This window comes from Astyanax mexicanus, chromosome 23 (assembly GCF_023375975.1).
Source record: "Astyanax mexicanus isolate ESR-SI-001 chromosome 23, AstMex3_surface, whole genome shotgun sequence".
Taxonomy (NCBI): domain Eukaryota; kingdom Metazoa; phylum Chordata; class Actinopteri; order Characiformes; family Acestrorhamphidae; genus Astyanax; species Astyanax mexicanus.
The window spans coordinates 17,275,118-17,300,198 of record NC_064430.1 but is presented as its reverse complement, the minus strand read 5'-3'; the positions used below and the strand labels follow the sequence as shown (position 1 = coordinate 17,300,198).

The 25,081-nt window shown below is 37.9% G+C and overlaps 2 protein-coding genes across 3 annotated transcripts; one reads left to right on the top strand and one right to left on the bottom strand.

Moving 5' to 3' along the window:
* mrasb (muscle RAS oncogene homolog b) lies at positions 1-23,739 on the bottom strand. Of its 2 annotated transcripts, none has more exons than XM_022668220.2 (6): positions 23,611-23,739; positions 13,992-14,198; positions 11,976-12,129; positions 5,062-5,161; positions 4,887-4,966; positions 1-2,923 (listed from the first exon to the last, which is right to left on the bottom strand). In XM_022668220.2, the coding sequence occupies exons 2-6, from the start codon at positions 14,182-14,184 to the stop codon at positions 2,824-2,826; spliced, it is 627 nt and encodes a 208-aa protein (XP_022523941.2). In that variant the 5' UTR covers positions 14,185-14,198; positions 23,611-23,739; the 3' UTR covers positions 1-2,823. The 2 variants fall into 2 exon arrangements, with proteins under 2 accessions (XP_022523941.2, XP_007257146.2); XM_007257084.4 differs by lacking the exon at positions 23,611-23,739 and adding an exon at positions 22,133-22,279.
* LOC111191959 (TOG array regulator of axonemal microtubules protein 1-like) lies at positions 6,483-9,852 on the top strand. The gene is made up of 7 exons (XM_022668212.2): positions 6,483-6,612; positions 7,479-7,719; positions 7,832-8,120; positions 8,291-8,396; positions 8,525-8,760; positions 8,884-9,042; positions 9,140-9,852. Exons 1-7 carry the CDS (start codon positions 6,526-6,528, stop codon positions 9,255-9,257), a joined length of 1,236 nt encoding a protein of 411 aa, XP_022523933.2. The 5' UTR covers positions 6,483-6,525; the 3' UTR covers positions 9,258-9,852.
* Positions 23,740-25,081: the final 1,342 nt, after the last annotated feature.

The following is a 25,081-nucleotide window of genomic DNA, read 5'->3' as shown; positions in this document are numbered from 1 at the left end:
TGCAGCTTTTCACAAAGCCTTTTTATTTTTTATTTTATAGTTTTAGAAATTCTCACATTTCTTTTGCAAAAATTCCCTTCTTTCTTGGAGTAATTCTTAGCCCACGTTGGAGTTAATACTTGCAATACAAATATGATAACAGAACACAAATAATTATTAAGAATAAATTACTTTACAAAAACAGTAGCAAAACGATTGCCACTTCAAACTATATGCCACATTTCTTTCTTGCACTTTCTAATGAGGTTGCAAATACAGCGCATTGACATTCTGTCCTCAAACTTTAAAAGTCGGGGGGAAATAAGCAAAAATATTCCCAACATAAAATGTGTCCCTGGAGCAGAATAGAAGAGAACAGTATACACTCACATCACGTACAGTAAACTTCACAAAGGAAACGACCGCTGTAATGATAAGCGCTTCCGGCTTGAACAGCAAAACGCGGTTAAATCAGCAAATTTTACATTCAAACACTTGAAAAAAAGGCTTTTTTTCATAGTCAACACAAGAGACAATTTTAAACAGTTTTACAAGCCAACATAAAGTGACGATGCTTATAAGACAAACTAAAATACATCAAGGTTCTTGATCGGTGAATTATTTTCCTTTTTGTAAGAAAGAAAACTGTAAGGTTCTTGTGCAATGACAAGGTATCTGTGTTACACTGCTTCTTTCGATGGGATACTTATTAAACGCTCAATGCAGTTTCATCTGGACACCTTTTTGAGAATATTAGATATGGAATGTAAAATATTAAATATGAACATAGAGGCAGGGATTAAATTCTAGTCTTGGACTATACAGCATTTTAATTTTTTTTTTATTATTATTGAAGTCAAAATATAGTCTATAACTAGGCCTAATCCCTGTCTGAGAAACTGACCTATGATGGGTCTATTTGTGAATAATGAAACTAGAAAGAGAGAGTTGGTCCTGCCTCAGGTCAAGGAAAGTGTATAAGTCAGTCAGTATTCCGTTTTTGAAAAGATAAGCTGTATTAATTCCATGCAAAATAGGTTGTCAAAACATGCCTTTATGGGACAGTTTAATCATGAATGAACGTATTCTAGTCAATGTGTCATTAGCAGTTTGTTCATCAACCAAATTTGGAGCACATTTGGAACATGAGAGCACAATTGGCCTATGCTATGGGATGTACACAGTGCCTTTTTAATAAACTTCTTGTGCAGTTTTAAAGTTCTAAATGTCTCATTTTAAATGTCAGGGCTTTCCATATTCTACCAATGAAGTGTGGAGCTACTTTGAGCCTGAATAACGGTGGAAAAAGCGATTTATCTGCAGGGGCAGATATGATGCATATTATGCCCCGTCTCACTCATTTTAAAGCCTGTTTGGGCAAAGTGCACAAAATACTGGATCTCAGAAAGCTGCGGGAGAGCGGAGGTGGGCTATTCAACAGAGGTAAGTACTTTTTATCATATTTTAATACACCCAATATCTATTTTACAACGGAGTTTTCCTTTAATACAGTTGATTAAAAAAAAAAAAAAAATTAACAGATGTCTCAATAGAAGTGTCAGATATTTATATAAAATACAATGAAATTCTAGCTAGTTTTGATGATTTAAGACTGAATTCTGAAGTTCCTTTAATTTGTCAGTGATGATAAAAAGCTATCTGTGCAACCAGAATCATTTTTCCCCCTCCATTTATTCCTCCCTTAGAAGCTATTAATACAAATGGTTGACTACAGCTAGCGTTTCTTGTATTGTTTTGTTTTTTGTTTTTTTTAGCAAAGTGAATACTGAGTTGGATGTTGTGTCGTTATTTCTGACATGCATTACGTGGATTTGAGCAGCGAATAATAGCTATTTAGCTTGTAGCTAAATGATTCCCCTGCTGGCTGAGGCTAACGCAAGGCAATACCATTGTCTTTCAGCCAAGACTAACTGCCTGGTACTTGTAATTTGGTTCCCAAGCATTCCCAAGTGTGGAACAACTTTCCAACAGCTCCATTAACGTAAACTCCATGACCATTGAGTTCAGAGTGAAATCAGCAAGATGGCTTTGAACAGAGCAGAGACATCTGCAGAAAGCTGCACTCCAGAGCAGCTGAGTGCTTTTGGAATGAATGGAGATGGTCACTCTGCCTCTGTATGTACTGTATGTATAACAAGTCCATGTGTTTATCTTTCTGATTTTTTCCAGTACAAGTCTCTACGCTTCTCCACACAAAAGGCAGAAGCTCCGACATTCCGCACGAACAAATCCTTGTGCTGTTGAAGGATTACTTTACAATAACGGGACGGACGTGAGGTACAAACGCGTACAAAAACAAGGCCTCGTTAGGAATGTCTTTTAGTTGTTCTCTGAGAGAGCCAGCAGTCGAACAGCGCTTGTTTCCTGGACTGTCCTCTTCCAAGGATTCAACAGCCAGTTTAAGAGATTAGACGACTGGCAAACGAACAAAACATCATACACGTTTTTTCAAGAGAAGAAAGGACCAACTGGACCTTTAGAACACTTTATAACCACTCACAACACTGACTGGACAGTGAGAGCAAGGCTTGTTAAGTAGAACTCACCTAAACAGTTCAAAAGAATTCGTCTCCTGAATTGGCTGGACTAAAGTGAAACTGGCCAGAACCCTGCTATATAGTATTTTAACCTGTGTGCAGTAGTATTACATCAGAGGGGCAGTGCATGTTTATGTGTATGTGTGTATGTATGTGTGTGTGTGTGTGTGTGTGTGTGTGTGTTTATGTGTGTGTGTGTGTGTGTATGTATGTATGTTTTACGTGTGTTTTAACAGTCCGAGCCATCATCGCGTTTTTGACGTGCCCCGGAGAGAGACAGAAACAGTCAGAGTAGGACACAATGAAGTCGAGCCGAGCCTGACGGTCGGTCTGCCCGCCATTTTGTTTTCTTCTTCTTCTTTTGCGCCCTCTCTGGAATCTGTTGCCTGTACGAAGTAACAAAGAGGGAGAGAAAAAAGGGGATAAACACTCGTTAAACACATTAAAAAACAAAGTGTTTCTTATATTTACTTTGACTTTTATTTCAGTGTAAAAAGTATAAGCGTAAAATCTTTCATGTTTCATGTCAAACTAAGTTTAATATCAAACAAATATAACCTGAGTATATATATACATAAAAGCACTTTTTAAAGTGAAAATCAATCCAAACCAATCTAGCCCTCTATGAAAAAGGAAAAAGTGTTTGCTCCCATAAATGAACTGTGATTATACCACAATTAGTTCAATCCCTGCAATGTGATTGGTTAAGACTCATTCTATGAGTGCCATTATCAGCCGGTAATGCACTTCAACCGAAGCTCTACATGTATTATAACCAAACAGATCATATTTTCTCGTCCTCATTAACCAAACGTCTTTTAATGAACAGCATGGTATATGTGGTATATAAATATCGCAAAAATACATTTGAGATTCGTGCTATAACTGCTGTGCCAATATTACACGTAATAGCACGAACCTCGAGTAAATTATTGCTTAAATAGTTGCTTAATTGAGTTCAATTTTACTACTAACCTCAACCAGGCCTGATTACTACCAGGCTTGTAGAATCAAGAAATCACCTAAATAGAACCTGGCTGACAACATAAAGCAGATCTTAAAAAGCAACACATTATGCTGCGATCTGAAGAAATTCAAAAACAGATAAGAAAACAAAGTCATTTACATCTATCAGTCTGGAAAAGGTTACAAAGTCATTTCTAAAGCTTTGGAACTCACGGCAGACCACAGTGAGAGCTATTATTTACAAACAGAGAAAACATGAAACACTGATGAACATTCCCAGGAGTGGCCAGCCGAACGAAATTGTTCTAAAAGGGCATGAACAACTCATCCAGGAGGTCACAAAAGAACCCAGAACAACATTTAAAGAACTGCAGGTCTTACTTGCCTTAGTTAAGGTCAGTGTTAATGATTCTATAATAAGAAAAAGACTGGACAAAAATGGTCTCTATGGGAGAGATCCAAAGCAACAAACACTGCTGAACAAAAAGAACAGATAAGGCCATCTCACATTTATCAACAAACATCTTGATGATCCCCAGGAATTGTCATAAATATTTGAACTGACGAGACAAAAGTCGAACTTTTGGAAGATGTGTCTCATTATAGAAAAGGAACATTATACTAAACGTAAAACATGGTTGTGGTAGTACGATGGTCTGGGGCTGCTTTGCTGCTTAGGATCTAGACAACTTGCTGTAATCCTAAAGGAGAATATCCAGCCATCAGTCCGTGACCTCATGCTCAGGTGAACTTGGGTTTAGCAAAAGAACAATGATCCAAAGCACACTAGTCAAAGTCTGATTAAGTCTGATGCTGTGACATGATCTTAAACAGGACGATTATGCTGGAAAATCCTTCAATGTGTCTGAAATAAAACAATTCTGTAAAGAAAAGAGGGACACAATTCACAGAAATGTAAAAGACTTATTGCTGGTTATTGGTAAAGCTTGATTGCAGTTGTTGCTGCCAAGAGTGGCACAACCAAGTTATTCATTTCTTTTAATTTTTAAAAAAGTGCTTTTGATATTTACTCAGGTTATCTGATTACATTACATTACATTTGGCAGATACATTTATCAGAAAAATATCAGTATGACAAAAAAGCAAACACTTTTTCACGCCACTGTACATACAGTACTATTCAGTTGTTTTTCATTATTTTAAAATGTGTTTTGCATTGTAGATTAATACTAAAATACATTCATGGATTTGCCTCCCACTGTGTGTCGATCTGGCAACCTGAGTGAGCTTTGCACCTGGGGAGGAACAAGTGGAGCAGAAAACTGTATCCAGTGTTTGGAAATTGGACTCCTGTAGCCATTTCAAACACTCGCTTGCATTTACTACTGATTGTTCCTTTAACCTAATTCAAACTTTACTCACCGAATCACTCTCACAAGCTCGTGGAATGCTTTGTCAACATTCATAGGTGGATCCTTTGCACTTGTTTCTATATATGTGATCTGCCAATATAAAGCAAAAACATGGTACAGTTATAAAAGTAAAAATCTAGATAATCTGCAAAGAAGGAAAAACAAATTACAAATGATCTACTTACACTGTGCTTCATCGCCATCTCTCTCCCCAGTTCACTCGTGATTTTCCTCAAATGCACCAGATCTACTTTATTAGCGACAAGGACCATGGGGAACGACTCCCTGTACCCACACACACACACACACACACACACACACACACATACAAACATACTGATTAAAACCTTCTTTAATTTATACATCATTAAAACGCACTCGAGCATATCTCACATTGTCTTAAATATTTTTTTTTCCAATTGCTTAAACAACGATATGTGTAGAACAATGGTTTAAACTGACACACAAAGGGTTCAACCTCTTCTCAACTCTAAAAACATTTTCTATTTACACATATTTTACAGTTCACAATTCAAAATGGCACTTTTTAAATGCACTAAACTCGGTTCTTTGCAGAACACTCAAAAACACACAATCTGAAAAAGTCACATGTTTCCACATATAAACACTTCCATTCAAAATGACGCACAACATGGGTTAATTGGCCAGTATACACACATGGACAAAATTGTTGGTACCTCTCGGTTAATGAAAGAAAAACCCACACTGGTGACAGAAATAATTTGAATCTGACAAAAGTAATAATAAATAAAAAATTGCTATGAAAATAAACAAATGAAAATCTGACATTATTTTTTAACCATGCTTCAACAGAATTATTATTACTATTTAATTTTTTTTTAAATAATTTTCTACAAAAAAAAAATCCCCAATTACCCAACCCATTCATTAGGACTCCCCCTATCACTAGTGATGCCCCAACACCAGGAGGGTGAAGACTAGCACATGCCTCCTTCACCGTGAGGTCAGTGTGATTTTTAGCAAAAAGTTTCCCTGTTTGTCACAATGTATGAATCATTTTTGTCCGTTGATGCATCCCTGAGTAATTAAGCTGTATAAACAATGCAAACAAAAACGATTTTTGATGCAATTTGCATCAATGGTGTTCTACAGAATAAGATAAAATTAAATTTTGTGTCAAAATCTGCATTTAACTCACATATTTAGCTTATAAACATGAACAACAACAAGAAAATCACAGCTGGTAATATATTATGTTAGTGATCACACATTTTATATAATATATCAATAATCTGATTGCTGCCTTTTTCCTCTGTAACTGTTCTTTTCTGTTTTTTAATTGCTTTACACTGTTGCACTGCATTACCAGCCAGTGCTGGACATTAAACTCATGTTACATTAATGTGGCGCTAAAATTACGCTAACATTGTACTAATGTTATGCTAGCATTATTTTAACATTTCATATGTAAACACATTGTACTGCGCGAGTCTCTGAAGCTTCGGAACTCTTCGCCATCGCCATGACAATATGGCCGTAGCTTCAGCCAGCGTTCCGTAGTGACATCATCAGCCCACAGTATCTAAGTACTCGTCACTCAGTATTCAAATCAGAGAGTGTGACTCTTCTTCTATAGACGCACATCAGATCTATTTCTCGATTCAGAAATGGATTTTACCCTTCCGAAAATTGCGCCCTGGGTCCACGGACTTCCTCTAATGAGGCGCAAGAATAAAGATCCACATTGGTCACTGGTAAATATAAAATATATACTTAATTGTACTTAAAACATATTGAGGAATGTCTAAGTATGCTGTAAAAAAAAAAAAAAAAGATTCATGTACAATGTAATTCAATATACTTCTAAAATACTTATTTCCAAATATACTTTTGTACATTTTTAGCAAAGTGTGTTAAAAACAAATGTTACAGTAGTTCACTTAAAGTAAAATGTAAAGTAACTTTTTTTTAGAAAGTAAATTAAATTGCATCATCGGTAAAATGTTTTAAATATATACATTTAGGTATTACATTAATATGTAAAACAGTTCAAATGTATTTCAATGCTCTTTCAATGCTCTATAATTAGGAAAATATAAATATAAGTAAAATATAGGATACAGTGTTAAATAACACATTTAAACTACAAATTAAAAAAAATTAAAATGTAAGTAAATTTGTAACAAGCTAAAAATTGTCGTACAGTATATTAAAATATATTGTATACACAGCTGAGTATACTAGAAGTGTGCTATTTACAAAAGACAGGAACAAGAAGTATATTTGTACTCTAATGCAAATAGATCGCAAATATTTAACATCAATTCTTAGTACATTTCTAATAAACTTGGTGTATAATAGTGATACAGTTGTAATACTCTATTAATAAAATGTATTATAATTTTACTGTAAGTATATTTAAAATAGTTCAATTTTAATACAGTTAAGTACACTTAGCACAACTTTTGTACTATTTTTAAACAACTAAATTAAAGTACAAAAATGTTGTTCCATTTTAGCACTCTTTAAATATACTCATTAAAAATGTGGCTATAAGTACACTTTAGTGCACTATAGTATAATAATGCTTAATATATTTTAATCTACTTTTTTTCACTAGGGGCATCTGCACATGCCCAGTCCACCACCAGCAAAACCTGCTGCCAAAAACACCGGCAGCAGGTTTCCTCCAATCAAAGGGCTGGAGCCAAAATGGAGCGGAGCCAAGGAGAACTCCTCCTTTAGAGAAGAGTTTACTTCAAAGCCCCTCCATTTCCAGCCAACTCCTCCACCTGAGCCTCTGCCTGTCACTGCTACCCAACCAGTGGTGGTGAATAAACCAACGGCCTACAATTCACCAGGTAAGTTCCAGTTTTGAGTGTTGAGCGTCTTTAATCACTTACTAATTAATCCCTTACTACTTAATCCCTTACTAGACCTTACATATACCATTTATTGTTGATATAATCACAGGTAGCAGGATACCAATACTGGACAGGCGGAGGAAGCTGAGGCCAGTCCAAGCTGTGGTGCAGCCCATTAATAACATGGCTGCCCACAGCGTGATAAAGGACGAACCAGCACAGGTGGAGAGAGCAGTCAGGAAGAAGCCCAGTAACATCAGGGCAGCTCCTCAGGCCGTTGGGAAAGGTCAGGTAGTGGTGCAGCCACTGTTGCTTCCATCCCTGACCAGCGAAGAACCCCTCAACAGGCCTGAGGAAGCTCTCGGCCAGGCGCTAGGTCTGCTGCAGGATGAGGAATGGTAAGATTTCTACTACAATTCTATCGGAGCAGTGATCTGTTTCAGAGTAGAGTGAAATATACTCAGACTAGAGATTTAATAGCTGAAGATTACTGAAAACATTATAACTGAAAACCATCTTTCAGACCTGTTCAACCTATAATTCTCTGAATGTCTTGGTTGTGAAACAGGGAAAGGAAGACAGAGGGACTACGGCTTGTGCGAGCTCTGGCAGAACATCACACTGAAGTGGTGCTGCCAGAGCTCCACTACATTAGCGCAGCCGTAATTGCGGAGGTAAGAGTTTAACACACTTCATACACACTCTACAGCAGCTTCTTCTGTAATATGATATGATTCAGAAACTGATCGAGTTCAATAGGCCGAGGCTTAGTGTGCTGCTTCTGTTGTCTCCACTGTTTCAGGTGCAAAACCTCCGCTCTATAGTCTCTCGGGACGCCATTACCACCATGGCTCACCTTTTCACTCACCTGCAGTGTGATATGGACAGTGAGGTAGAGGTCGCTGCTCGCACCCTCCTTCACAAGGCTGGAGAGACCAGCCTTTTTATAAGGCAGGGTGCGGAGCTAGCCCTCAGCACCATGGTGCTCTCCTGTTCACCTGGCCGAGTCCTGCAAGGACTGCTGGATGGTGGAATACGGTAAATATATATTCATGTTAATTATTCATTAATAGATTTAAAATGGAAACTAAATGAAGGAAGTACCACCAGGTCATGTGATCATGTGTTTCTGACTGTGTTCCTTCACTCTTTTCTGTCCAGCCACAGAAACCCGGTCTGTAGGGCCGCCACTGCACTGAGCCTGGTGAGGCTCCTGCAGGTGGTCGGGGTTTCACGTGTGCTGACTGGCAGGAAGACGTTCGCGAGCAAATTCATTCCTGCCGTCAGCACACTGGCCTTTGATGCAGCCCAGGATGTCAGGTAAGCCACTTTAACTTCTGCTTTAATCAACCTAATAAATCAGATGAAGGAACCAGCACTAAATCCACTGTTATCTGCTTTCTTGCTTTCTCTACAGAACCCACGCCCGAGCCGCATTGTGCCTTTTGGGCTGCCACAAGGAGGCTGAGAGGGCTGTAGAAAAATATGTACAGTTGAGAGACCAATCAGAGATTAAGAAATTGCTTTGTAAATAATCAATCAATCAATCATTTTTTAATCATTGTCTGTAGTTGGGATGATATTCAGTGTTCAGCTGTTCAGACTGGGTTTGGGGTCGAATGCTCCGTTCTAGAGAAGCTTACAGACTCAGAGCTGTTCACAGTGGTGGTGACAGGAACCACATCTGAAGAGGTGGATAAGGCAGCGGCTCCACCTTCCTCTTGCCAGAGGCTCTTTCTGAGAGTCCTGGTAAGTGAGGTAACCCAGTTTCTGGGCATCCTCTAGGGAGGTGGGGCGCTGCTTGGTGGGAAACGCACCGGCCCTGTGGCATCAGGGCTTCCCAGTCAACCAGCTGGGAATGTCCCGCCCCCAAACAAGCCCTGCAAAGCTTGTGAGGGGTTCGCCCAGGGCCGGCCGGCGTCCCCCAGCCACTCTCTTAGAGGCAGTCCACCCTTCAGATGTATGGGTCCCGTCTCCATCACTGTGATCAGTTCTGACTCTGTGGGCTTCTCTGGAACAAAGCATTTCACCCCAAACCCACTCTGAACACCTGAACACTGAATACATCTCAACCAGACCAGCAAAATAAAAATCCTTAAAAAAAATCACTGTCTCTGTCATCATTACAAATAAGGGGTATATAAATAATAACCACTAACATTAACAGTTATAAACAGACAGACAGACAGATAGAAAGTAAAGAAAGATATTTATGGATAGATAATTAATAACCACATACACAGTCAGGGTTATAAACAAACAGACAGACAGATAAAAAGTAAAGGTATGTAGGGGTATATAAATAATAACCACATGCATAGACAGTTATGAACAGACAGATAGACGAGACAGAAAGACAGATAAGGATTAAAGGTATTTGGTGATAGATAATTAATAACCACATGCATAGACAGTTATAAACCGACAGATAAAATATAAAGAAAGGTATGTAGCGAGGTATATATACAGATTGCTAAGACCTTGACAGTCATAGCAGGCTAAGAGTTTGAGTAATTTGGGACAATCTGGACACTACTGGGTTTATTCAAATGTTATTTGATTTCATACCTTATATAAATATTTTAGAAACACTAAAAGTAAACTTTATTGGCTGAACAAAAAGCGTTTTTATTTATTATCAATTCATTTTCTTTTTGTTTTGACTAATCAGCACCAGCAGTGAAAGTAAACAGGCAGATTATGGTGTTTTGAGATAATAAATGGTGTTATAATGAAATAATAGCATGAACATATGAAGGTAAGCCTATTCTTTAGGTGTATTTTACAAAAGATTTCTCAAAAACCCTTCAGCACTCCTCCAACACTTATGAAATGAGCCACCGCCTCTTTTTGAACTGCACTGAAAAAAAATAATGAGTAAAATTTACTTTAAAAAAAGTTTCACAACTTTCTGCATTTGCTTTTTTCAAGCAAAACTAATTTCAGATAAATTAAAGTAACTTCAACTCGTTTTCAAGACTAAAATGTTACATAGTGTAAATAAGTGAACTGAACTTCAGTCAATCCACATTAGTATTATGGTAAATCTTTCCAAATTTGAGAGAATTATTCCCAACAATGTGTAGTTGGTTAAAACTAAATCTGGTAATCTGAATGAAGTATTTGAAGCTATTTGGTGCACAAATCTGATTTTGCTATATGCAGTTTTGGTTGCAGCCCTTCATTTTGCAGCATATATGAGTGATTTGGCAGTTTAGGTGTGGTTTATACAATTGTGTTATAACAGTTGGAAAAAAATAAAATAGAGTATACACTGTCATTAAAGTGGCACTAAGCCCCCTAATTGTAGCTGACTTCAGTCTCAGCTCGAATTTAAAAAGGATAAAAAAAATGGGAGGAGTAGTTTGGGAGGGGCACAGGGTGATGTATGGGTTTAAATGTGGGGCAGGAGGGAGAGCTGATGGACTGATCTGCATATTGTGATGTGTCTGCGTACCAAAATACACAGACACATTATCCTCGCCAATAGCACAGCTAACCTGTGAGTGCGCTGCAGAGGCAGAAATTACTATAATAAGTAGAATGATTTATGGTTTATGGCTCCTTTTAATACAAAAACCCAAAAGTTGTTTGGGTGAAAACAGCACCTCCTTGTGGTTATAATCTTATCAAGACACTGCAGATGCACAGTCACATAAAGTGACCAGGTAAAACTAGTCTAAATTGATATCAACTCCAAAAGAACAGTGCTTTGAATTATTTTTGACAGGAAGGTAAACATCAGGTATATGTTGAGTAAAATGAACATTGTTGTTTTATTCTATAAACTACAGACAACATTTCTCCCAAATTCCAAATTAAAATATTGTAATTTAGAGCATTTATTTGCAGAAAATTAGAAATGGCTTAAATAACAAAAGAGTTTTAAGAGTTCAGAAATCAATATTTGGTGGAATAACCCTGGTTTTAATTACTGTTTTCATGTATCTTGGCATCATGTTCTCCTCCACCAGTCTTACACACTGCTTTTGGATAACTTTATTCCACTCCTGGTGCAAAAATTCAAGCAGTTCAGTTTGGTTTGATGGCTTGTGATCATCCATCAAGAGGCACTGAACTCCTCTTGATTGTAATCCAGAGGTTTTCAATTTGGTAAAATTAAAGAAACCGTGGTCTATTTTTAATGAGTGCATATAATTGTGCTTATGTAATATAGTACACTATTGTGGAAACAATGTGTGTAAGTGAGTAAGTGAGGGTGTGTGTGTGTGTGTTTGTGTGTGTTTTCAGACCTATCTTTAACTCTGAGGATGAGCTGATGAAAGCGGTCCACATGCTCAAAGCTGGCTTTGTCCGTCACTGAAAAGACAATGAGGAAGCCGTCTCCAGTCCGCATGTACTGTTCCCTCATGGCACTGAACTCCTCTTGACCTGCTGTATCCAGAACTACACACACACACACACACACAAACACACATACACACAGAAATGATTCCCAGAGCAAGCATAGACACACCCGTATCTTAATAAAAAATTGCCATCTTAATATAATAAATATAATACTTAAAGTAAGCACACACACACACATACACACATAAAGAAAGTCCCAAATTACACTCATAGACCAAGTGAACACATAAGGGGTGGGCAATTTGGCCCTAAAGTACCCAGCTGGCCACCATCGCCAACAGACGTTAATTTCAGTTTGACTTTTGGTCATGACGTCAGATGACAAAAAATGTACGTCTGGAGAGCATCTAATACTGTAACGTACCTACAGGGTAATATCAAGCTATTTCAGGATATTCTTGTGCTAACAATATTCTTGACAATATGACAAAACACTTGTTTTAATTTTTTTATTATATACTATTGCAACAAATAAATATTTCAACTATTTGCCCTTATATATTTCTTATTTTTTCTTTTTTATCATATTGTAGAATCAAGAAATCACTTAATCACTGTCTGACAACATGAATCAGCTAAAAGATCCCAAAAAGCAACACATTATGCTGGAGCTACCTGACCGATTCAGGAACTAGACAACTTGCTGTAATTAATAGAACCATAACTGTCCGTCCATCAGTTTGTGACTTTAAGCTCAGGTTTGCTTGGCTTTTGCAGAAGGACAATGATCCAAAGCTCACCAGACCAGAGTGGCCTAGTCAAAATACAATATTAAACAAGGCCAGTCATTCTTGAGAATTAAAACGATTATGTAAAGAAGAGTGGAGCCAAAATTCTTTAGACTCATTGCTTGTTATTGCAAACGCTTGATTGCAGTTGTTGCCGCCAAGGGTGGCACAACCAGGTTATTAGGTTTATGGTCAAACATTTATTTAAAAAGGATCAGCTAGGTTTGGATAGATGTTTCCCTAAGTAAATTAAATTATTATTTAAAAAACAGTTTTTTATATTTACTCAGGTGTTAAAATGTGGTTGTTAATCTGAAAAATGTCAGTTTAATAAAAAAGCAAAAAAAAAACATCTGTGGGGGCAAAACCTTTTATTACATGGTTATTTACATGGTTCATACATTCAGTAGAAAATCTGTATAACATTTTTTTTACAAAAATAACACAGAAACTACAAACAAACAACTATGCGTAAATACAGTAAATAGCAAAACAAATTGTAACTATATGGAATTTTTGTTACCATGTCAAAATGTATTGTACTGTGTACAATACAATACAGCATACCCCCAGTACCCACATCTTGTTGCTACAATGCACAAAATCGTGATTATCATTGATTATCATGCTGCTATAGTAAACACTCTGGATTTCATGTTGCTACCTTATTTTTATTTTTGGGGGTATTTTTCTTTATCTATTTTGCATATTCTATTTTTATTGTATTTTTTTATTTTGTTATCTTATTTTGTCTATATATATCTATTTTAACAGCAGCTCTTGGGTGTAAACTGGATTGTGAGATCACAGTTTCGTTTCACCTCATGTACCACATGTGATGCGAATGACAATAAAATCTCCTTGAATCCTTGCCAATTTTAAGGGAAGCAAGAACAAGAATTTCATTGGTCATTATTATTTAATTTGCTATGAGAACTAGGTATGTTATGACAAGGCAGAGGCTGAACAACAGGTGTGGAGCAGGACTTGAGCAGACAAGGTAAAACATGCATTAGAATAGGAGCTGTGCTCATACAAGACACTGATTCAGGGAATGTGGAAATAGTCTTTGACTAACCAAACAATCAAAAAAATAATTATAATTTGCTGACAACCTAAATTAGCCATTGAACAATAAAGCTGCTGTTAAATGAGGTGACATCCACTCACCATCCAGAATAGCCCACTGTCCATCTATCTCAGTGTGCTTGAGGTAGGAGTCCTCGATTGTGGGATCGTAGTCTGGGACGAAGATCTTCTGAAAGAACTGGATGGTGAGCGCACTCTTGCCCACGCCTCCATCCCCCACCACCACCAACTTATAGGTGGGCAGGTTGTCCCCGGGAACAGCGCTGGTCGCCATGGAGACTGCTACACCTGCAGCACAGAGGGGAGAACGGTTAAGACTGGTTGCTGTTGCTCAGGCACTCACCCACACACACACACACACATATATATATACACACACACATCCACACCGAGCAAGAGATGACAGACCCTAACACTTTAAAGATGGTAAGAAAACGGATACAGAGGTACTATAATGCTGCAGCCTGGGAGAACAAGTAACCACTCCGGAATATCTGCTGAGCAAGGCCTTTACAGCCGTCTAAAGAAAAGCATTATGGGCTCACACACATATAGGAAATATCGATTAGACCAACCACAGGGGTTACAATGCAGCCAGATGAAGGTTCTATACCACCATGTTTGTACAAACTTTAAATGTATTCCATTTTATAGACATTTTATAGAAATGTAATATACATGGCTGAGGGAGTAAGGCTATTTTTAAAGGTATGTATCCATGGACTTAAGAAGAATAAAAAAGAATATAAAATAAGATCTAGAATAAAAGATCAACATGAAAGCCACAATATGAGATATATAGATCCTGTGAGCTGATCATTAACATTTTTGAAACTCCTACATTTGTAGAATATGCAAGACTAATGTGTCTGGTGGAGGAAAGAGAATAAACACTTTTAAGACCACTAACAACATATCCCTATGAGAGTGGTGTATAGAATGGCTAGCACCACAGAAACACAGCGGAGCTAACAAACACTTTCAACCGCAACCAAATGTACAGCCGCAACAGTCGAAAAGCTAAAGGAGTCACATTAAAATGAATGTGTTTTTAAGCTCTGGATTTCCACTTTTCCACTCCACAGTGCAGTTCAGGAAGGTTATGAGAATTCACAGATTTTCACAGTTGGTGTTTAGAGGAACACAGTCTAATTAAAACATGGTTGATTCCAATAAGAAGGGCATATTTCATTTTCTGACACTTGGGGCCCTATTTTAGTGATCTATTTTAGCATGTCAATTACGCATCGCCAATCTTGATTTAGGTTGTGTCAGTGTTTCTTTGGTATTGAGAGGGCACAAAAAATACACCTTGCACAGCTCGAAACGCGCACAAGGCATGAACTAATTCTCTTAATTATTAATGGGTGTGTTTTGGGTATAACATGAAATAAACCAATGAGTGTGTCACTTGTCATTCCCTTTAAGAGGCAGGCGCTTTGGTATCTTAACAGTGCAGCGCTTCTGAGCATCTCAGCAGAGGATACTGACCTGCACATTCACGCTGTGAAGGTACGCAAGCAGCTCATTTAAAGGAACTGCACAAAAGGGCTCTTGGAGTTATGTGTCCCTGCATGACGACACTTTACCAAGTTTGCCTGGAAAGGTTAATGTGGCATCCAGCCCCTAAAAACACTGATCGGTTTATCTCTGTAAGAGTCTACTGTACTAATCCATGTAGCTTTTCTGCTTCACTTTAGCTATCACTTTTATTATAGCTGACAAACCTTCCCTTTAATATCCAAGAATTAACCAGGTTATATTCCTTTTTATCCAAATAAACTATGTTTTCAGAGATTGGTACAGAGGAGGAATATGAATAATAATATGAAGAACAAACTGTGTGCAACTGTGTATTGAAGTAATGTTACATGAGGTCTGCCATTAGACACTTAACACTATTATATAACAACACCAGCTGCTCAAACTGTACTCTTCTCCTGCCAAAATAACCAACACATCTAACACTACTTCGCACCAATTTGACAGAGGTTCTTCAGTGAGGCCTCCAGTCTTATAATGTCACTTTAGTAAAACTAGTACTTGAACTATATCCTGATAAGATTTAAACTACATGTATTTACACTTGGCTGTGTCCAGAAATGCTTCCTATTACAGAAGTTGTGCCCTATATAGTGTGTCAGCCATTTTGTAGTGCTGTTTGAAATCTCAACAGTACATTTTATTCGTTAAACAATGCAAAAATGATATCTTAGCAAGTGAAATGCTTCTCAATGTAGTCTATATATCTAATATTTCTCATTTTGAGATTCTAAAAGCAATATTATATGAATAAGCAGCTTATATCTAACTTTGTTTAAACTTCAAATTTTTTGTTTTAAGTAATTCAGGCCCAATCCCATTTCACCACCTAGCCCTACCATTCTTTTGTAAGTATTACGCCTAAGGGTAGGGTCTCCCGATTATTATTAGGCTGCAGGGGTAGAGGGAAGTGAGATTTGTCTCCTATGATTGGGAGAGTGCTGGTTCAAATCCCGATAAAATAGTTTATCATCAGATGCCAGAGCCCTGAGACAGCACAATTGGGTTTTGCTCTCTCTGGTTGAGTATATGCACTCCTAGGGTGATGCCGATCAGCACAAGTTGTCTAACTGTGAGCTGATGTATTGAAACCGAGTCACTGCACTTTCCTCAGAGTGCGCTGTGATGATACAGTTAAAAAAAAAGCGGTGGCTGACTTAACATGAAACAGAGGAGTGTGTTAGTCTTCACCCTCCTTGTGTTGTAGCATCACTAGAGGTGGACAATATACAGCTGAGTAGCAGCTGAATGAGTGGGACACTTAGCCTAGCTAAATTGGGAGAAAATGGGGACAAAAAAATTAATTACCACAATTAATGCTAACGAGCTGCTAATGCTACGTCCACAAATATTCAGCCATATGTAATATTCACCTGAGCATGCTTGCCCAGTACGAGCCAATAGCATCTTAAAAAGAGAGACATCAAAACATCACAAATAAGAAAGAAATGTAATGATTAAAAGGCCGATTACTGTTGTTTTGCTGTTTTCTCGGGTTTTGAGTGCTCTCGGCTGACTCTGCTCTTGATCGGTCAGCTCACATGGGTGGGGGTGGGGCTGGTGATGTCATGGGCCCTGCATTGTTTAATATCGTGATATATATTGTGGAAAAAAAGAACATTTGCAAATTTGTAATTTTTTTCCAATATCATGCAGCCCTAGTATTTGGGCCCAGTGCTGGCCCACAACAGTGGGAAATGCAGAGTTTCCTTTATTTCTGTGTATCCCTGGTGATCTGATCCCAGCTTTATTGCTAAATTAAAGCAACACTTATTTTCATATTTCCAGGCAGTTGAACAATCGCCTGAAGCCGGCTGGAATTCAACATCCCAACAAATTCCAGACTGACTGAGTAAGCGCTGCAGTATGGAACATTTTGGCTGCTGCTGCAGAAATCCTTTATCTCCACACACACAAAAAAAACACAGCGACAGTACATACAGTCTCAGAAACAATAGGGTGATGAACACAATGTGCCTGCCATGCTGCAGAGGCTCTGTAAACAGAAATCAGCTGAGATTTACCCTGTGAAAGGTAGAAGTCTGGCTAGCTGATAACGTAGTCGCTTAACTGATAGTGAAGGTTTGGCTCCGAACAAGTGCACAAAGCATTGCGAAGTGACCTCACCTAGTGTACTCACACTCTCACTACTCCAGTGATACTGTATCTCTGGGCGCTTGGCTATACCACCCAACATACATATTCCTGATATGAACAGCTCTGTTTAAACTTATCCCTGCCCAGCTTTATGAAGGTATATTCCAGCCATGTTTAATCCATCCCATTTTCTTTCACTTTTACATATTTTATATAAATCCTGCTTTCACACGTTTATTTTAACTGTGTGTGATTTCATAAGCAGCTCAGTTATCAGGTCAGTTTGTACAAGAAGGAGGGTAAGGAGAAGAAGAAGAAGAAGGAGGAGGATGAAAAGAAGGAGAAGGAGGAGAGGAAGAAGGAGGAAGAATGAGAGGGAGACAGAGTAGAGGGAGGTGAAGTAGAAGAAAGTGAAAACCAAGAGGGAGGAGAAAGAGAAGAAAGAGGAAAACAGAAGAGAAGAAGGCAAAGAAAGAGCAAAAGGAGGAGGAGAAGGAGTGGAGAGGAAGAGAAGTAGGAAAAGAAGAAAAAAAGAGCAGAAGGAGGAAACGAAGGTGTAGAAGGTGTAGAACAAGGAGAAAGAGAAGAAAAAAAGAGAAGAAATAGAAGAAGGAGAATGAGAAGGAGGACAATAAGGAAAAAGTTGGAGAAAGATGAGAAAGAGAAGCAGGAGGAGGAAAATGAGAAGATGAAGGAGCAGAGGAAAGATATAAAGGACAATTTAAAGAAGGAGTAGAAGGAGAATCATAAGGAAAAGAAAGACACGAAGGAGAAAGAGAATGAGAACGAAAGAAAGGAAGGAGAATAAGCAAAATATTTAGAAAAAAGGAGAGTAAGGAGAGGGAAGAGAAAGATGAGGAGGATAATGAGGAGGAGTAGGAGAGGAAGGATAAGATATGAATAGAAACAGGAGAGAGAAACATGAAGAGAAACAAGAGACTTAGGAAGAGAAAGGGAAGCAGGAGAATGAAAAAGAGGAGAATAAGTAGGAGAAGGAGAAAGAAAAGGAGGGGAAGTAAGTTAAGGAGAATAGTGAGGAGGAGAAGGAGGAGGAGAAAAATGAGAAAGATGTAGAGAATAGTGAGGATGAGAAGGAAAAGGAGGGTAAAAAAGTGAAAAAACAGAAAGATGGGGAGAATATTGAAGAGGAGAAGGAAAAAGAGGGCAAAGAGGAGAAAGGAAGAGAAGGAGAAATAAGAGAAAGATGAGTAGTGAGAAGAAAGAAAAGGAAAAGAAAGATGAAAAAGAGCAGGAGAATGAGAAGGAGGACAAGACGGAGGAGAAGGAGGAAGGGAATGAGAAAGAAGGAGAAAGAGGAGAAGTAGAAAGAAGAGATATATGAGGAGTACAGTGAGGATAAGGAAAGGAGGAAAGGAGGAAAAGAAAAGTAAGCGAAAGAAGAGGAGAATGAGGAGGAGATGAAGGAGGAGAACAAGGAAAGAGAAGCAGGAGAGTGAGAAAGAAGAGTAATGTAAGGAGTACAGTTAGGTGGAGAAGAAAGGAAAGGGAAGAGAAAAAGGAGGAGAATGAGAGGGAGAACAAGAGAGACAAGAAGGAGGAGGAAAATGGGAAAGTAAGGAAGAAATAGAAGGAGAAAGAAGAGAAGTGTGAATAGTGAGGAGAAAGAGGAGGAGAATGATAAGAAGGACAAGAAGGAGGAAGAGAAAGAAGAGAAGCCGGAGAAGAAGAACGAGAAGGAGGAGAAGAAGGAGAAATAAGAGATGTATGAGGAGTAAAGTGAGGAGAAGAAGGAAAGGAGGGGAAGGAGGAGAAGGAGGACATGAATGAGGAGAAGGAGAAAGACGAGAAAGATGAGAAGAATAGTGAGGAGGAAAAGGAGGAGGAGAATGAGAAGGGGACAAGAGGGAGGAGAAGGAGAAAGAGAAGCAGGAGAAGGAGAACGAGAAGGGGAGGAAAGAGAAAAGGAGGAGAAGGAGAAAGAGGGGAATTTGAGGAGTATATCGATTAGGAAAATCAGGGGAAGAAGGAAAAGAAAGAAATGGGAACAGAAAGAGGAAAAGGAGAAGGGGAAGGAGAAGAAAAGGGATGAGAAATGGGAGAAGAAGGCAGTGTACGTTTCTTTCCTCCTAGGACCTGGCGTCCACATGTGTGGACTTCACATTTTGGGTTGTCTAGACCACAACAATAAATCTTTCTCTACAAGGGTCTGGTGTCCTCTTATGAAGCAATTATACTGTCACCTAGTGGTGGCAGAAGAGTTTAACACCTTAGAGTTTCGATTCAAGATGGCTGACAACACACCCAGAAGTTCAGATGGGAACTCCCGATACAAACATCGACCAGGTAAAGAAATTGATCAGATTTTGTGGCTGATTCTTGATCAGATATGTATAAAAGCATTCACTGTTTGTTATGAAAGTCAAATTTTACAAAAGTTAGCAACTGTAACGATTTACCATGTCGCTAAACATGATGTCCACATATGTGGACTTGCGGACTTAGTTTTGTTAGTTTAGTTGAAAGGGCGTCATATATGCTAACAACATAATGTGAGAATTAAATTGTATTTTGTAATGTTTTAGGTAGAAAAAAGTTGTTTACTACAGTACAAGCAGATCTAGCATGTTTTATAAGTAAATCTACATCTCTCTTAGTTTTGTTAGTTTTTTACAAGCAGATGTAGCATGTTTTATAAGTAAATCTACATCTCTCTTAGTTTTGTTAGTTTTTTACAAGCAGATGTAGCATGTTTTATAAGTAAATCTACATCTCTCTTAGTTTTGTTAGTTTTTTACAAGCAGATCTAGCATGTTTTATAAGTAAATCTACATCTCTCTTAGTTTTGTTAGTTTTTTTACAAGCAGATGTAGCATGTTTTATAAGTAAATCTACATCTCTCGTAGTTTTGTTAGTTTTTTACAAGCAGATCTAGCATGTTTTATAAGTAAATCTACATCTCTCTTAGTTTTGTTAGTTTTTTACAAGCAGATCTAGCATGTTTTATAAGTAAATCTACATCTCTCTTAGTTTTGTTAGTTTTTTACAAGCAGATCTAGCATGTTTTATAAGTAAATCTACATCTCTCTTAGTTTTGTTATTTTTTTTTACAAGCAGATGTAGCATGTTTTATAAGTAAATCTACATCTCTCTTAGTTTTGTTAGTTTTTTACAAGCAGATCTAGCATGTTTTATAAGTAAATCTACATCTCTCTTAGTTTTGTTAGTTTTTTACAAGCAGATCTAGCATGTTTTATAAGTAAATCTACATCTCTCTTAGTTTTGTTAGTTTTTTACAAGCAGATCTAGCATGTTTTATAAGTAAATCTACATCTCTCTTAGTTTTGTTAGTTTTTTTACAAGCAGATGTAGCATGTTTTATAAGTAAATCTACATCTCTCGTAGTTTTGTTAGTTTTTTACAAGCAGATGTAGCATGTTTTATAAGTAAATCTACATCTCTCTTAGTTTTGTTAGTTTTTTACAAGCAGATCTAGCATGTTTTATAAGTAAATCTACATCTCTCGTAGTTTTGTTATTTTTTTTTACAAGCAGATGTAGCATGTTTTATAAGTAAATCTACATCTCTCTTAGTTTTGTTAGTTTTTTTACAAGCAGATGTAGCATGTTTTATAAGTAAATCTACATCTCTCTTAGTTTTGTTAGTTTTTTACAAGCAGATCTAGCATGTTTTATAAGTAAATCTACATCTCTCTTAGTTTTGTTAGTTTTTTTACAAGCAGATGTAGCATGTTTTATAAGTAAATCTACATCTCTCTTAGTTTTGTTAGTTTTTTACAAGCAGATCTAGCATGTTTTATAAGTAAATCTACATCTCTCTTAGTTTTGTTAGTTTTTTACAAGCAGATCTAGCATGTTTTATAAGTAAATCTACATCTCTCGTAGTTTTGTTATTTTTTTTACAAGCAGATGTAGCATGTTTTATAAGTAAATCTACATCTCTCTTAGTTTTGTTAGTTTTTTACAAGCAGATCTAGCATGTTTTATAAGTAAATCTTAAATGATCCATATTGCTCAGAGGGGCACAATTGTTGTTTCTACTTTTGTTTTGCACTCAGGCAAAAAATGCTGCTGTGTTCAGGCATAAAATAAATGTTTTGCACATCATTACTAATTGTGATTTCATTGTGTTTTATCGAAATATAAAACTAAAGTCCTCATATGTGGACATCATTTTTCTAAGAAACTACATCATGTAAAAAGATAATTCTTTGTTTTTACACTAATCAGGTGCCAATTAGCCCACATAGCAAAGAGAAATAAAAAATGCATGCCAAGCAAGAATTCAGGTCTTAGGAGGTTAAAAAGCTAAAGCAGTGTCTCTCTTTCCAGCAGTACAGGAGGAAATGGCTGGATGAACGCCCTTCTTTTCCGCGGCTTGCCGTCATTACTCGGCTCGCTCTGCTGCTTCAGTCTGAGCTCAGTATTAAACTGTACCCGTGAGTGAAGCCGAGGCCGTGTTCAGTACATGATGTTATTTTAAACGCCCACAGCGCCGACAGAAACACCGCGCTTTGTCTGAGTGTCACCCAGACATCAGTGAGATAACGCTCCCATTAACTGTCAGAACCACCACAGCCTAATAATGAGCTAAAGACACATTACCGTTCAGCGAGGAGACGATTCAGAAAGTCCCTCTGCGCGCAGGAAGCAGCCGACATTACAGTGGAAATGCAAAGCAACCGAGCTGTGTGTGTTTATTCCACCCTTCAGCAGCACTGTCGCTTCCACACAGCAGCTTCATCTGCTCAAACTAACTGTTTCAGTTCCTTACACCTCAACAGGAGTCACAATTTACACACATTTACATAGGATGGGCGGGGGAGCCAGCAACTTCCCCGAATAATTAACCCTCATTTCACCACATTCTACACACTCACACACTCACTATTTATATCTCCACCTTAAAACACACTTCCTTACCCAGCCTGTATATAATTTTTCATCTGTAATAAAGAGAACTGCGCACAGGGTGATACTCACACACCCCTCTGACAGAGCCGGAGTGGAGCGCTCCACTGTCAGAGCTGGCTGGTTTAAAAGGAAAACATATGAGCGAGTTCATCACACTTCAGAGAAGAAGTGCAATGCTGAGAAACTGTGAAAAGAAAAGCACCGCTTCTATAAATGTATCTTCCTTTTAACATTCTGTGTAATTTATTTTAAAAGACATTTTCCTCAAATTTAACTTGACCATAACCTTACATTTGGAGAAACTACAGTTTATCTTATTTTAAACCTAGTAAAAAATATTTTTACCTTTAAATAGACTAATGGGAGAAGAAGGGGCAAAGGAGAAGGAGAAGAAGATGGAGAAAAGGGAGACTGAGAAGCAAAAGGAAAATATGGAGAAAAGGAGGAGAAAGAAAAATGAGTAGCAGAAGGAGCAGAAGAAGAAGAATGCGAAGCAGAGGGAGGAGAAAAAGGAGAATAAGAAACAGAAGAAGGACAAGAAGAATTAGAGGCAAAAGAAGGAGAATGAGAAGCAAATGGACGAATGTGTGTGTTTGTCTCTGAATAACGCTCTGTACTGTAATATACACTGCATATCCTTAAACTTTACTTACATTAAAAATACAAGATTGTGTATATTGTTTGTATTCTATTATTACAGTCTGTAATTCAGTTTAAAATGTGAAACCCATATATTATATAGATGCATTAAACACATAGTGATCTATTTTAAGCGTTTATTTCTTTTATTGTTGATGATTATGGCTTACAGAGTCTCAGAAAATTATAATATTGTTAGTGTGCCAAGTTCTGCTGGAAAATGAAATCTGCATCTCCATAAAAGTTGTCAGCAGAGTGAAGCATGAAGTACTGTAAACATTTTCTGGGAAAACACTGCACTGACTTTGGACTTGATATAACACAGTTGGATATGTCTCTCCAAACCATCACTGACCATCAGTAAACTTTACATTTCATGTTGAAATCAAGGGTCAATCAATAGTCTGGAGGAAGAGTGGAGAGGCACAATCAGTGATGGTTTAGAGATCCATGTCATCTGCTGGTGTTGGTCTACTGTGGATCCGGGTCTTTCCATCATTTTTACACATGGCTCTGATTATCAGACAGACCTTTCTAGAAGCAGCGCTTTGGTGAATGATGTGCTCTCCATCTCTTTTACACCATATCCTTAGGTAGTAGTGGTTGCCTAGTAACTAACCAGGCTTCTCCCAGAATCCTCTCCTCTTTTCTGTAGCGCGTTAGAGACAGACCCCGCTATAAACCGCACAGATACCGCCTGTATTTCTACTGTTCTCAGCTCTGAGAACATCAACCACATCCACAAACCGGCACACATAATAAACACCCTAAAGACCAGCGCCTAAACTCGCCCAATTTATCCTATAATATCCTATAATCCCTCCTCTCAACAATGAAGCTGAGGCACAGCGTGTCCTGCACAGGTTCACCGGCAGGTGGCGCTGCTGCCACTATAATGCACTGTAGTGCAGTAAACTCACTGTAATGAATGGTGGGGTTATGGCTTGACTTTATAATGTATGTAGATCACAACTGTACCTCTGAGAATAGACCTGAAGTACACTCATATAAATGAATGTTCAGCACTGGAGGAACACGCTGTATTAAAGAGTTTAACTAACAGAGCCCCTAAGGTTACAATCACGTAAAAAAAAAAAGACTGGCATTACTTATTAAGGCACAGAGTTATATCCTTATATGTGGCTTCGACTTATTAAAGCGTGGAAATAAAATCCTAGTCGATGGCCACAACATATTAAAGTGTGGGAATAAGACATGTGGGGCCACGACTTATTAAAGTGTGGGAGCTAGATCCTAATGCATGGTTACAACGTATTAAAGCGTGAAAATGGAATTCTAATGTGTGGCCACGATTTAATAAAACGTGGGAATAAAATTCTACTCGGTGGCCACAACTTTTTTTTTGATTAAAGTGTGGAAATAAGACCTAATGTGGGGCCACAACTTATTCAAGCATGGAAATGGGAACCTAATGCATGGCCACGACTTAATAAACCGTAGAAATGGGATCCTAATGCATGGCCACGACTTATTAAAATGTAGAAATGGGATTCTAATTTGTGGCCACAACTTACTAAGGCATGGGAATAAGATTCTAATAATTTGTACCCACAGCTTATTAAAGAAGGGAAACTAGATCTTAATGCATGGTCACAACTTATTAAAGCTGGGCAACAAGATCCTAATATGTGTCCACAACTTTTTAAGGTATGGGAGCTAGATCCTAATGACCTAATGACCTAATCCTAATGAGTAAAGCGTGGCAATGAGACGACTGATTAAAGCACAGGAGCTAAATCCTAATGCGTGGTCACGATTTATTAAAGCATGGGAATGGGATCCTAATGAGTGGCCACAATTTATTAAGAAGCAGGAACTAGATCCTAATACGTGGCCACAACTTAATTGAGCTTGGCCCAAAGATCCTAATGCGTAGCCATGACTTTATTTAGGCATGTGTGCAAGATTCTCACGCATGGCCACGACTTATTTATGTTTTTATTCGTGGGGTTTGATGGTCAGTTGCAGTCGTTTTGTTAA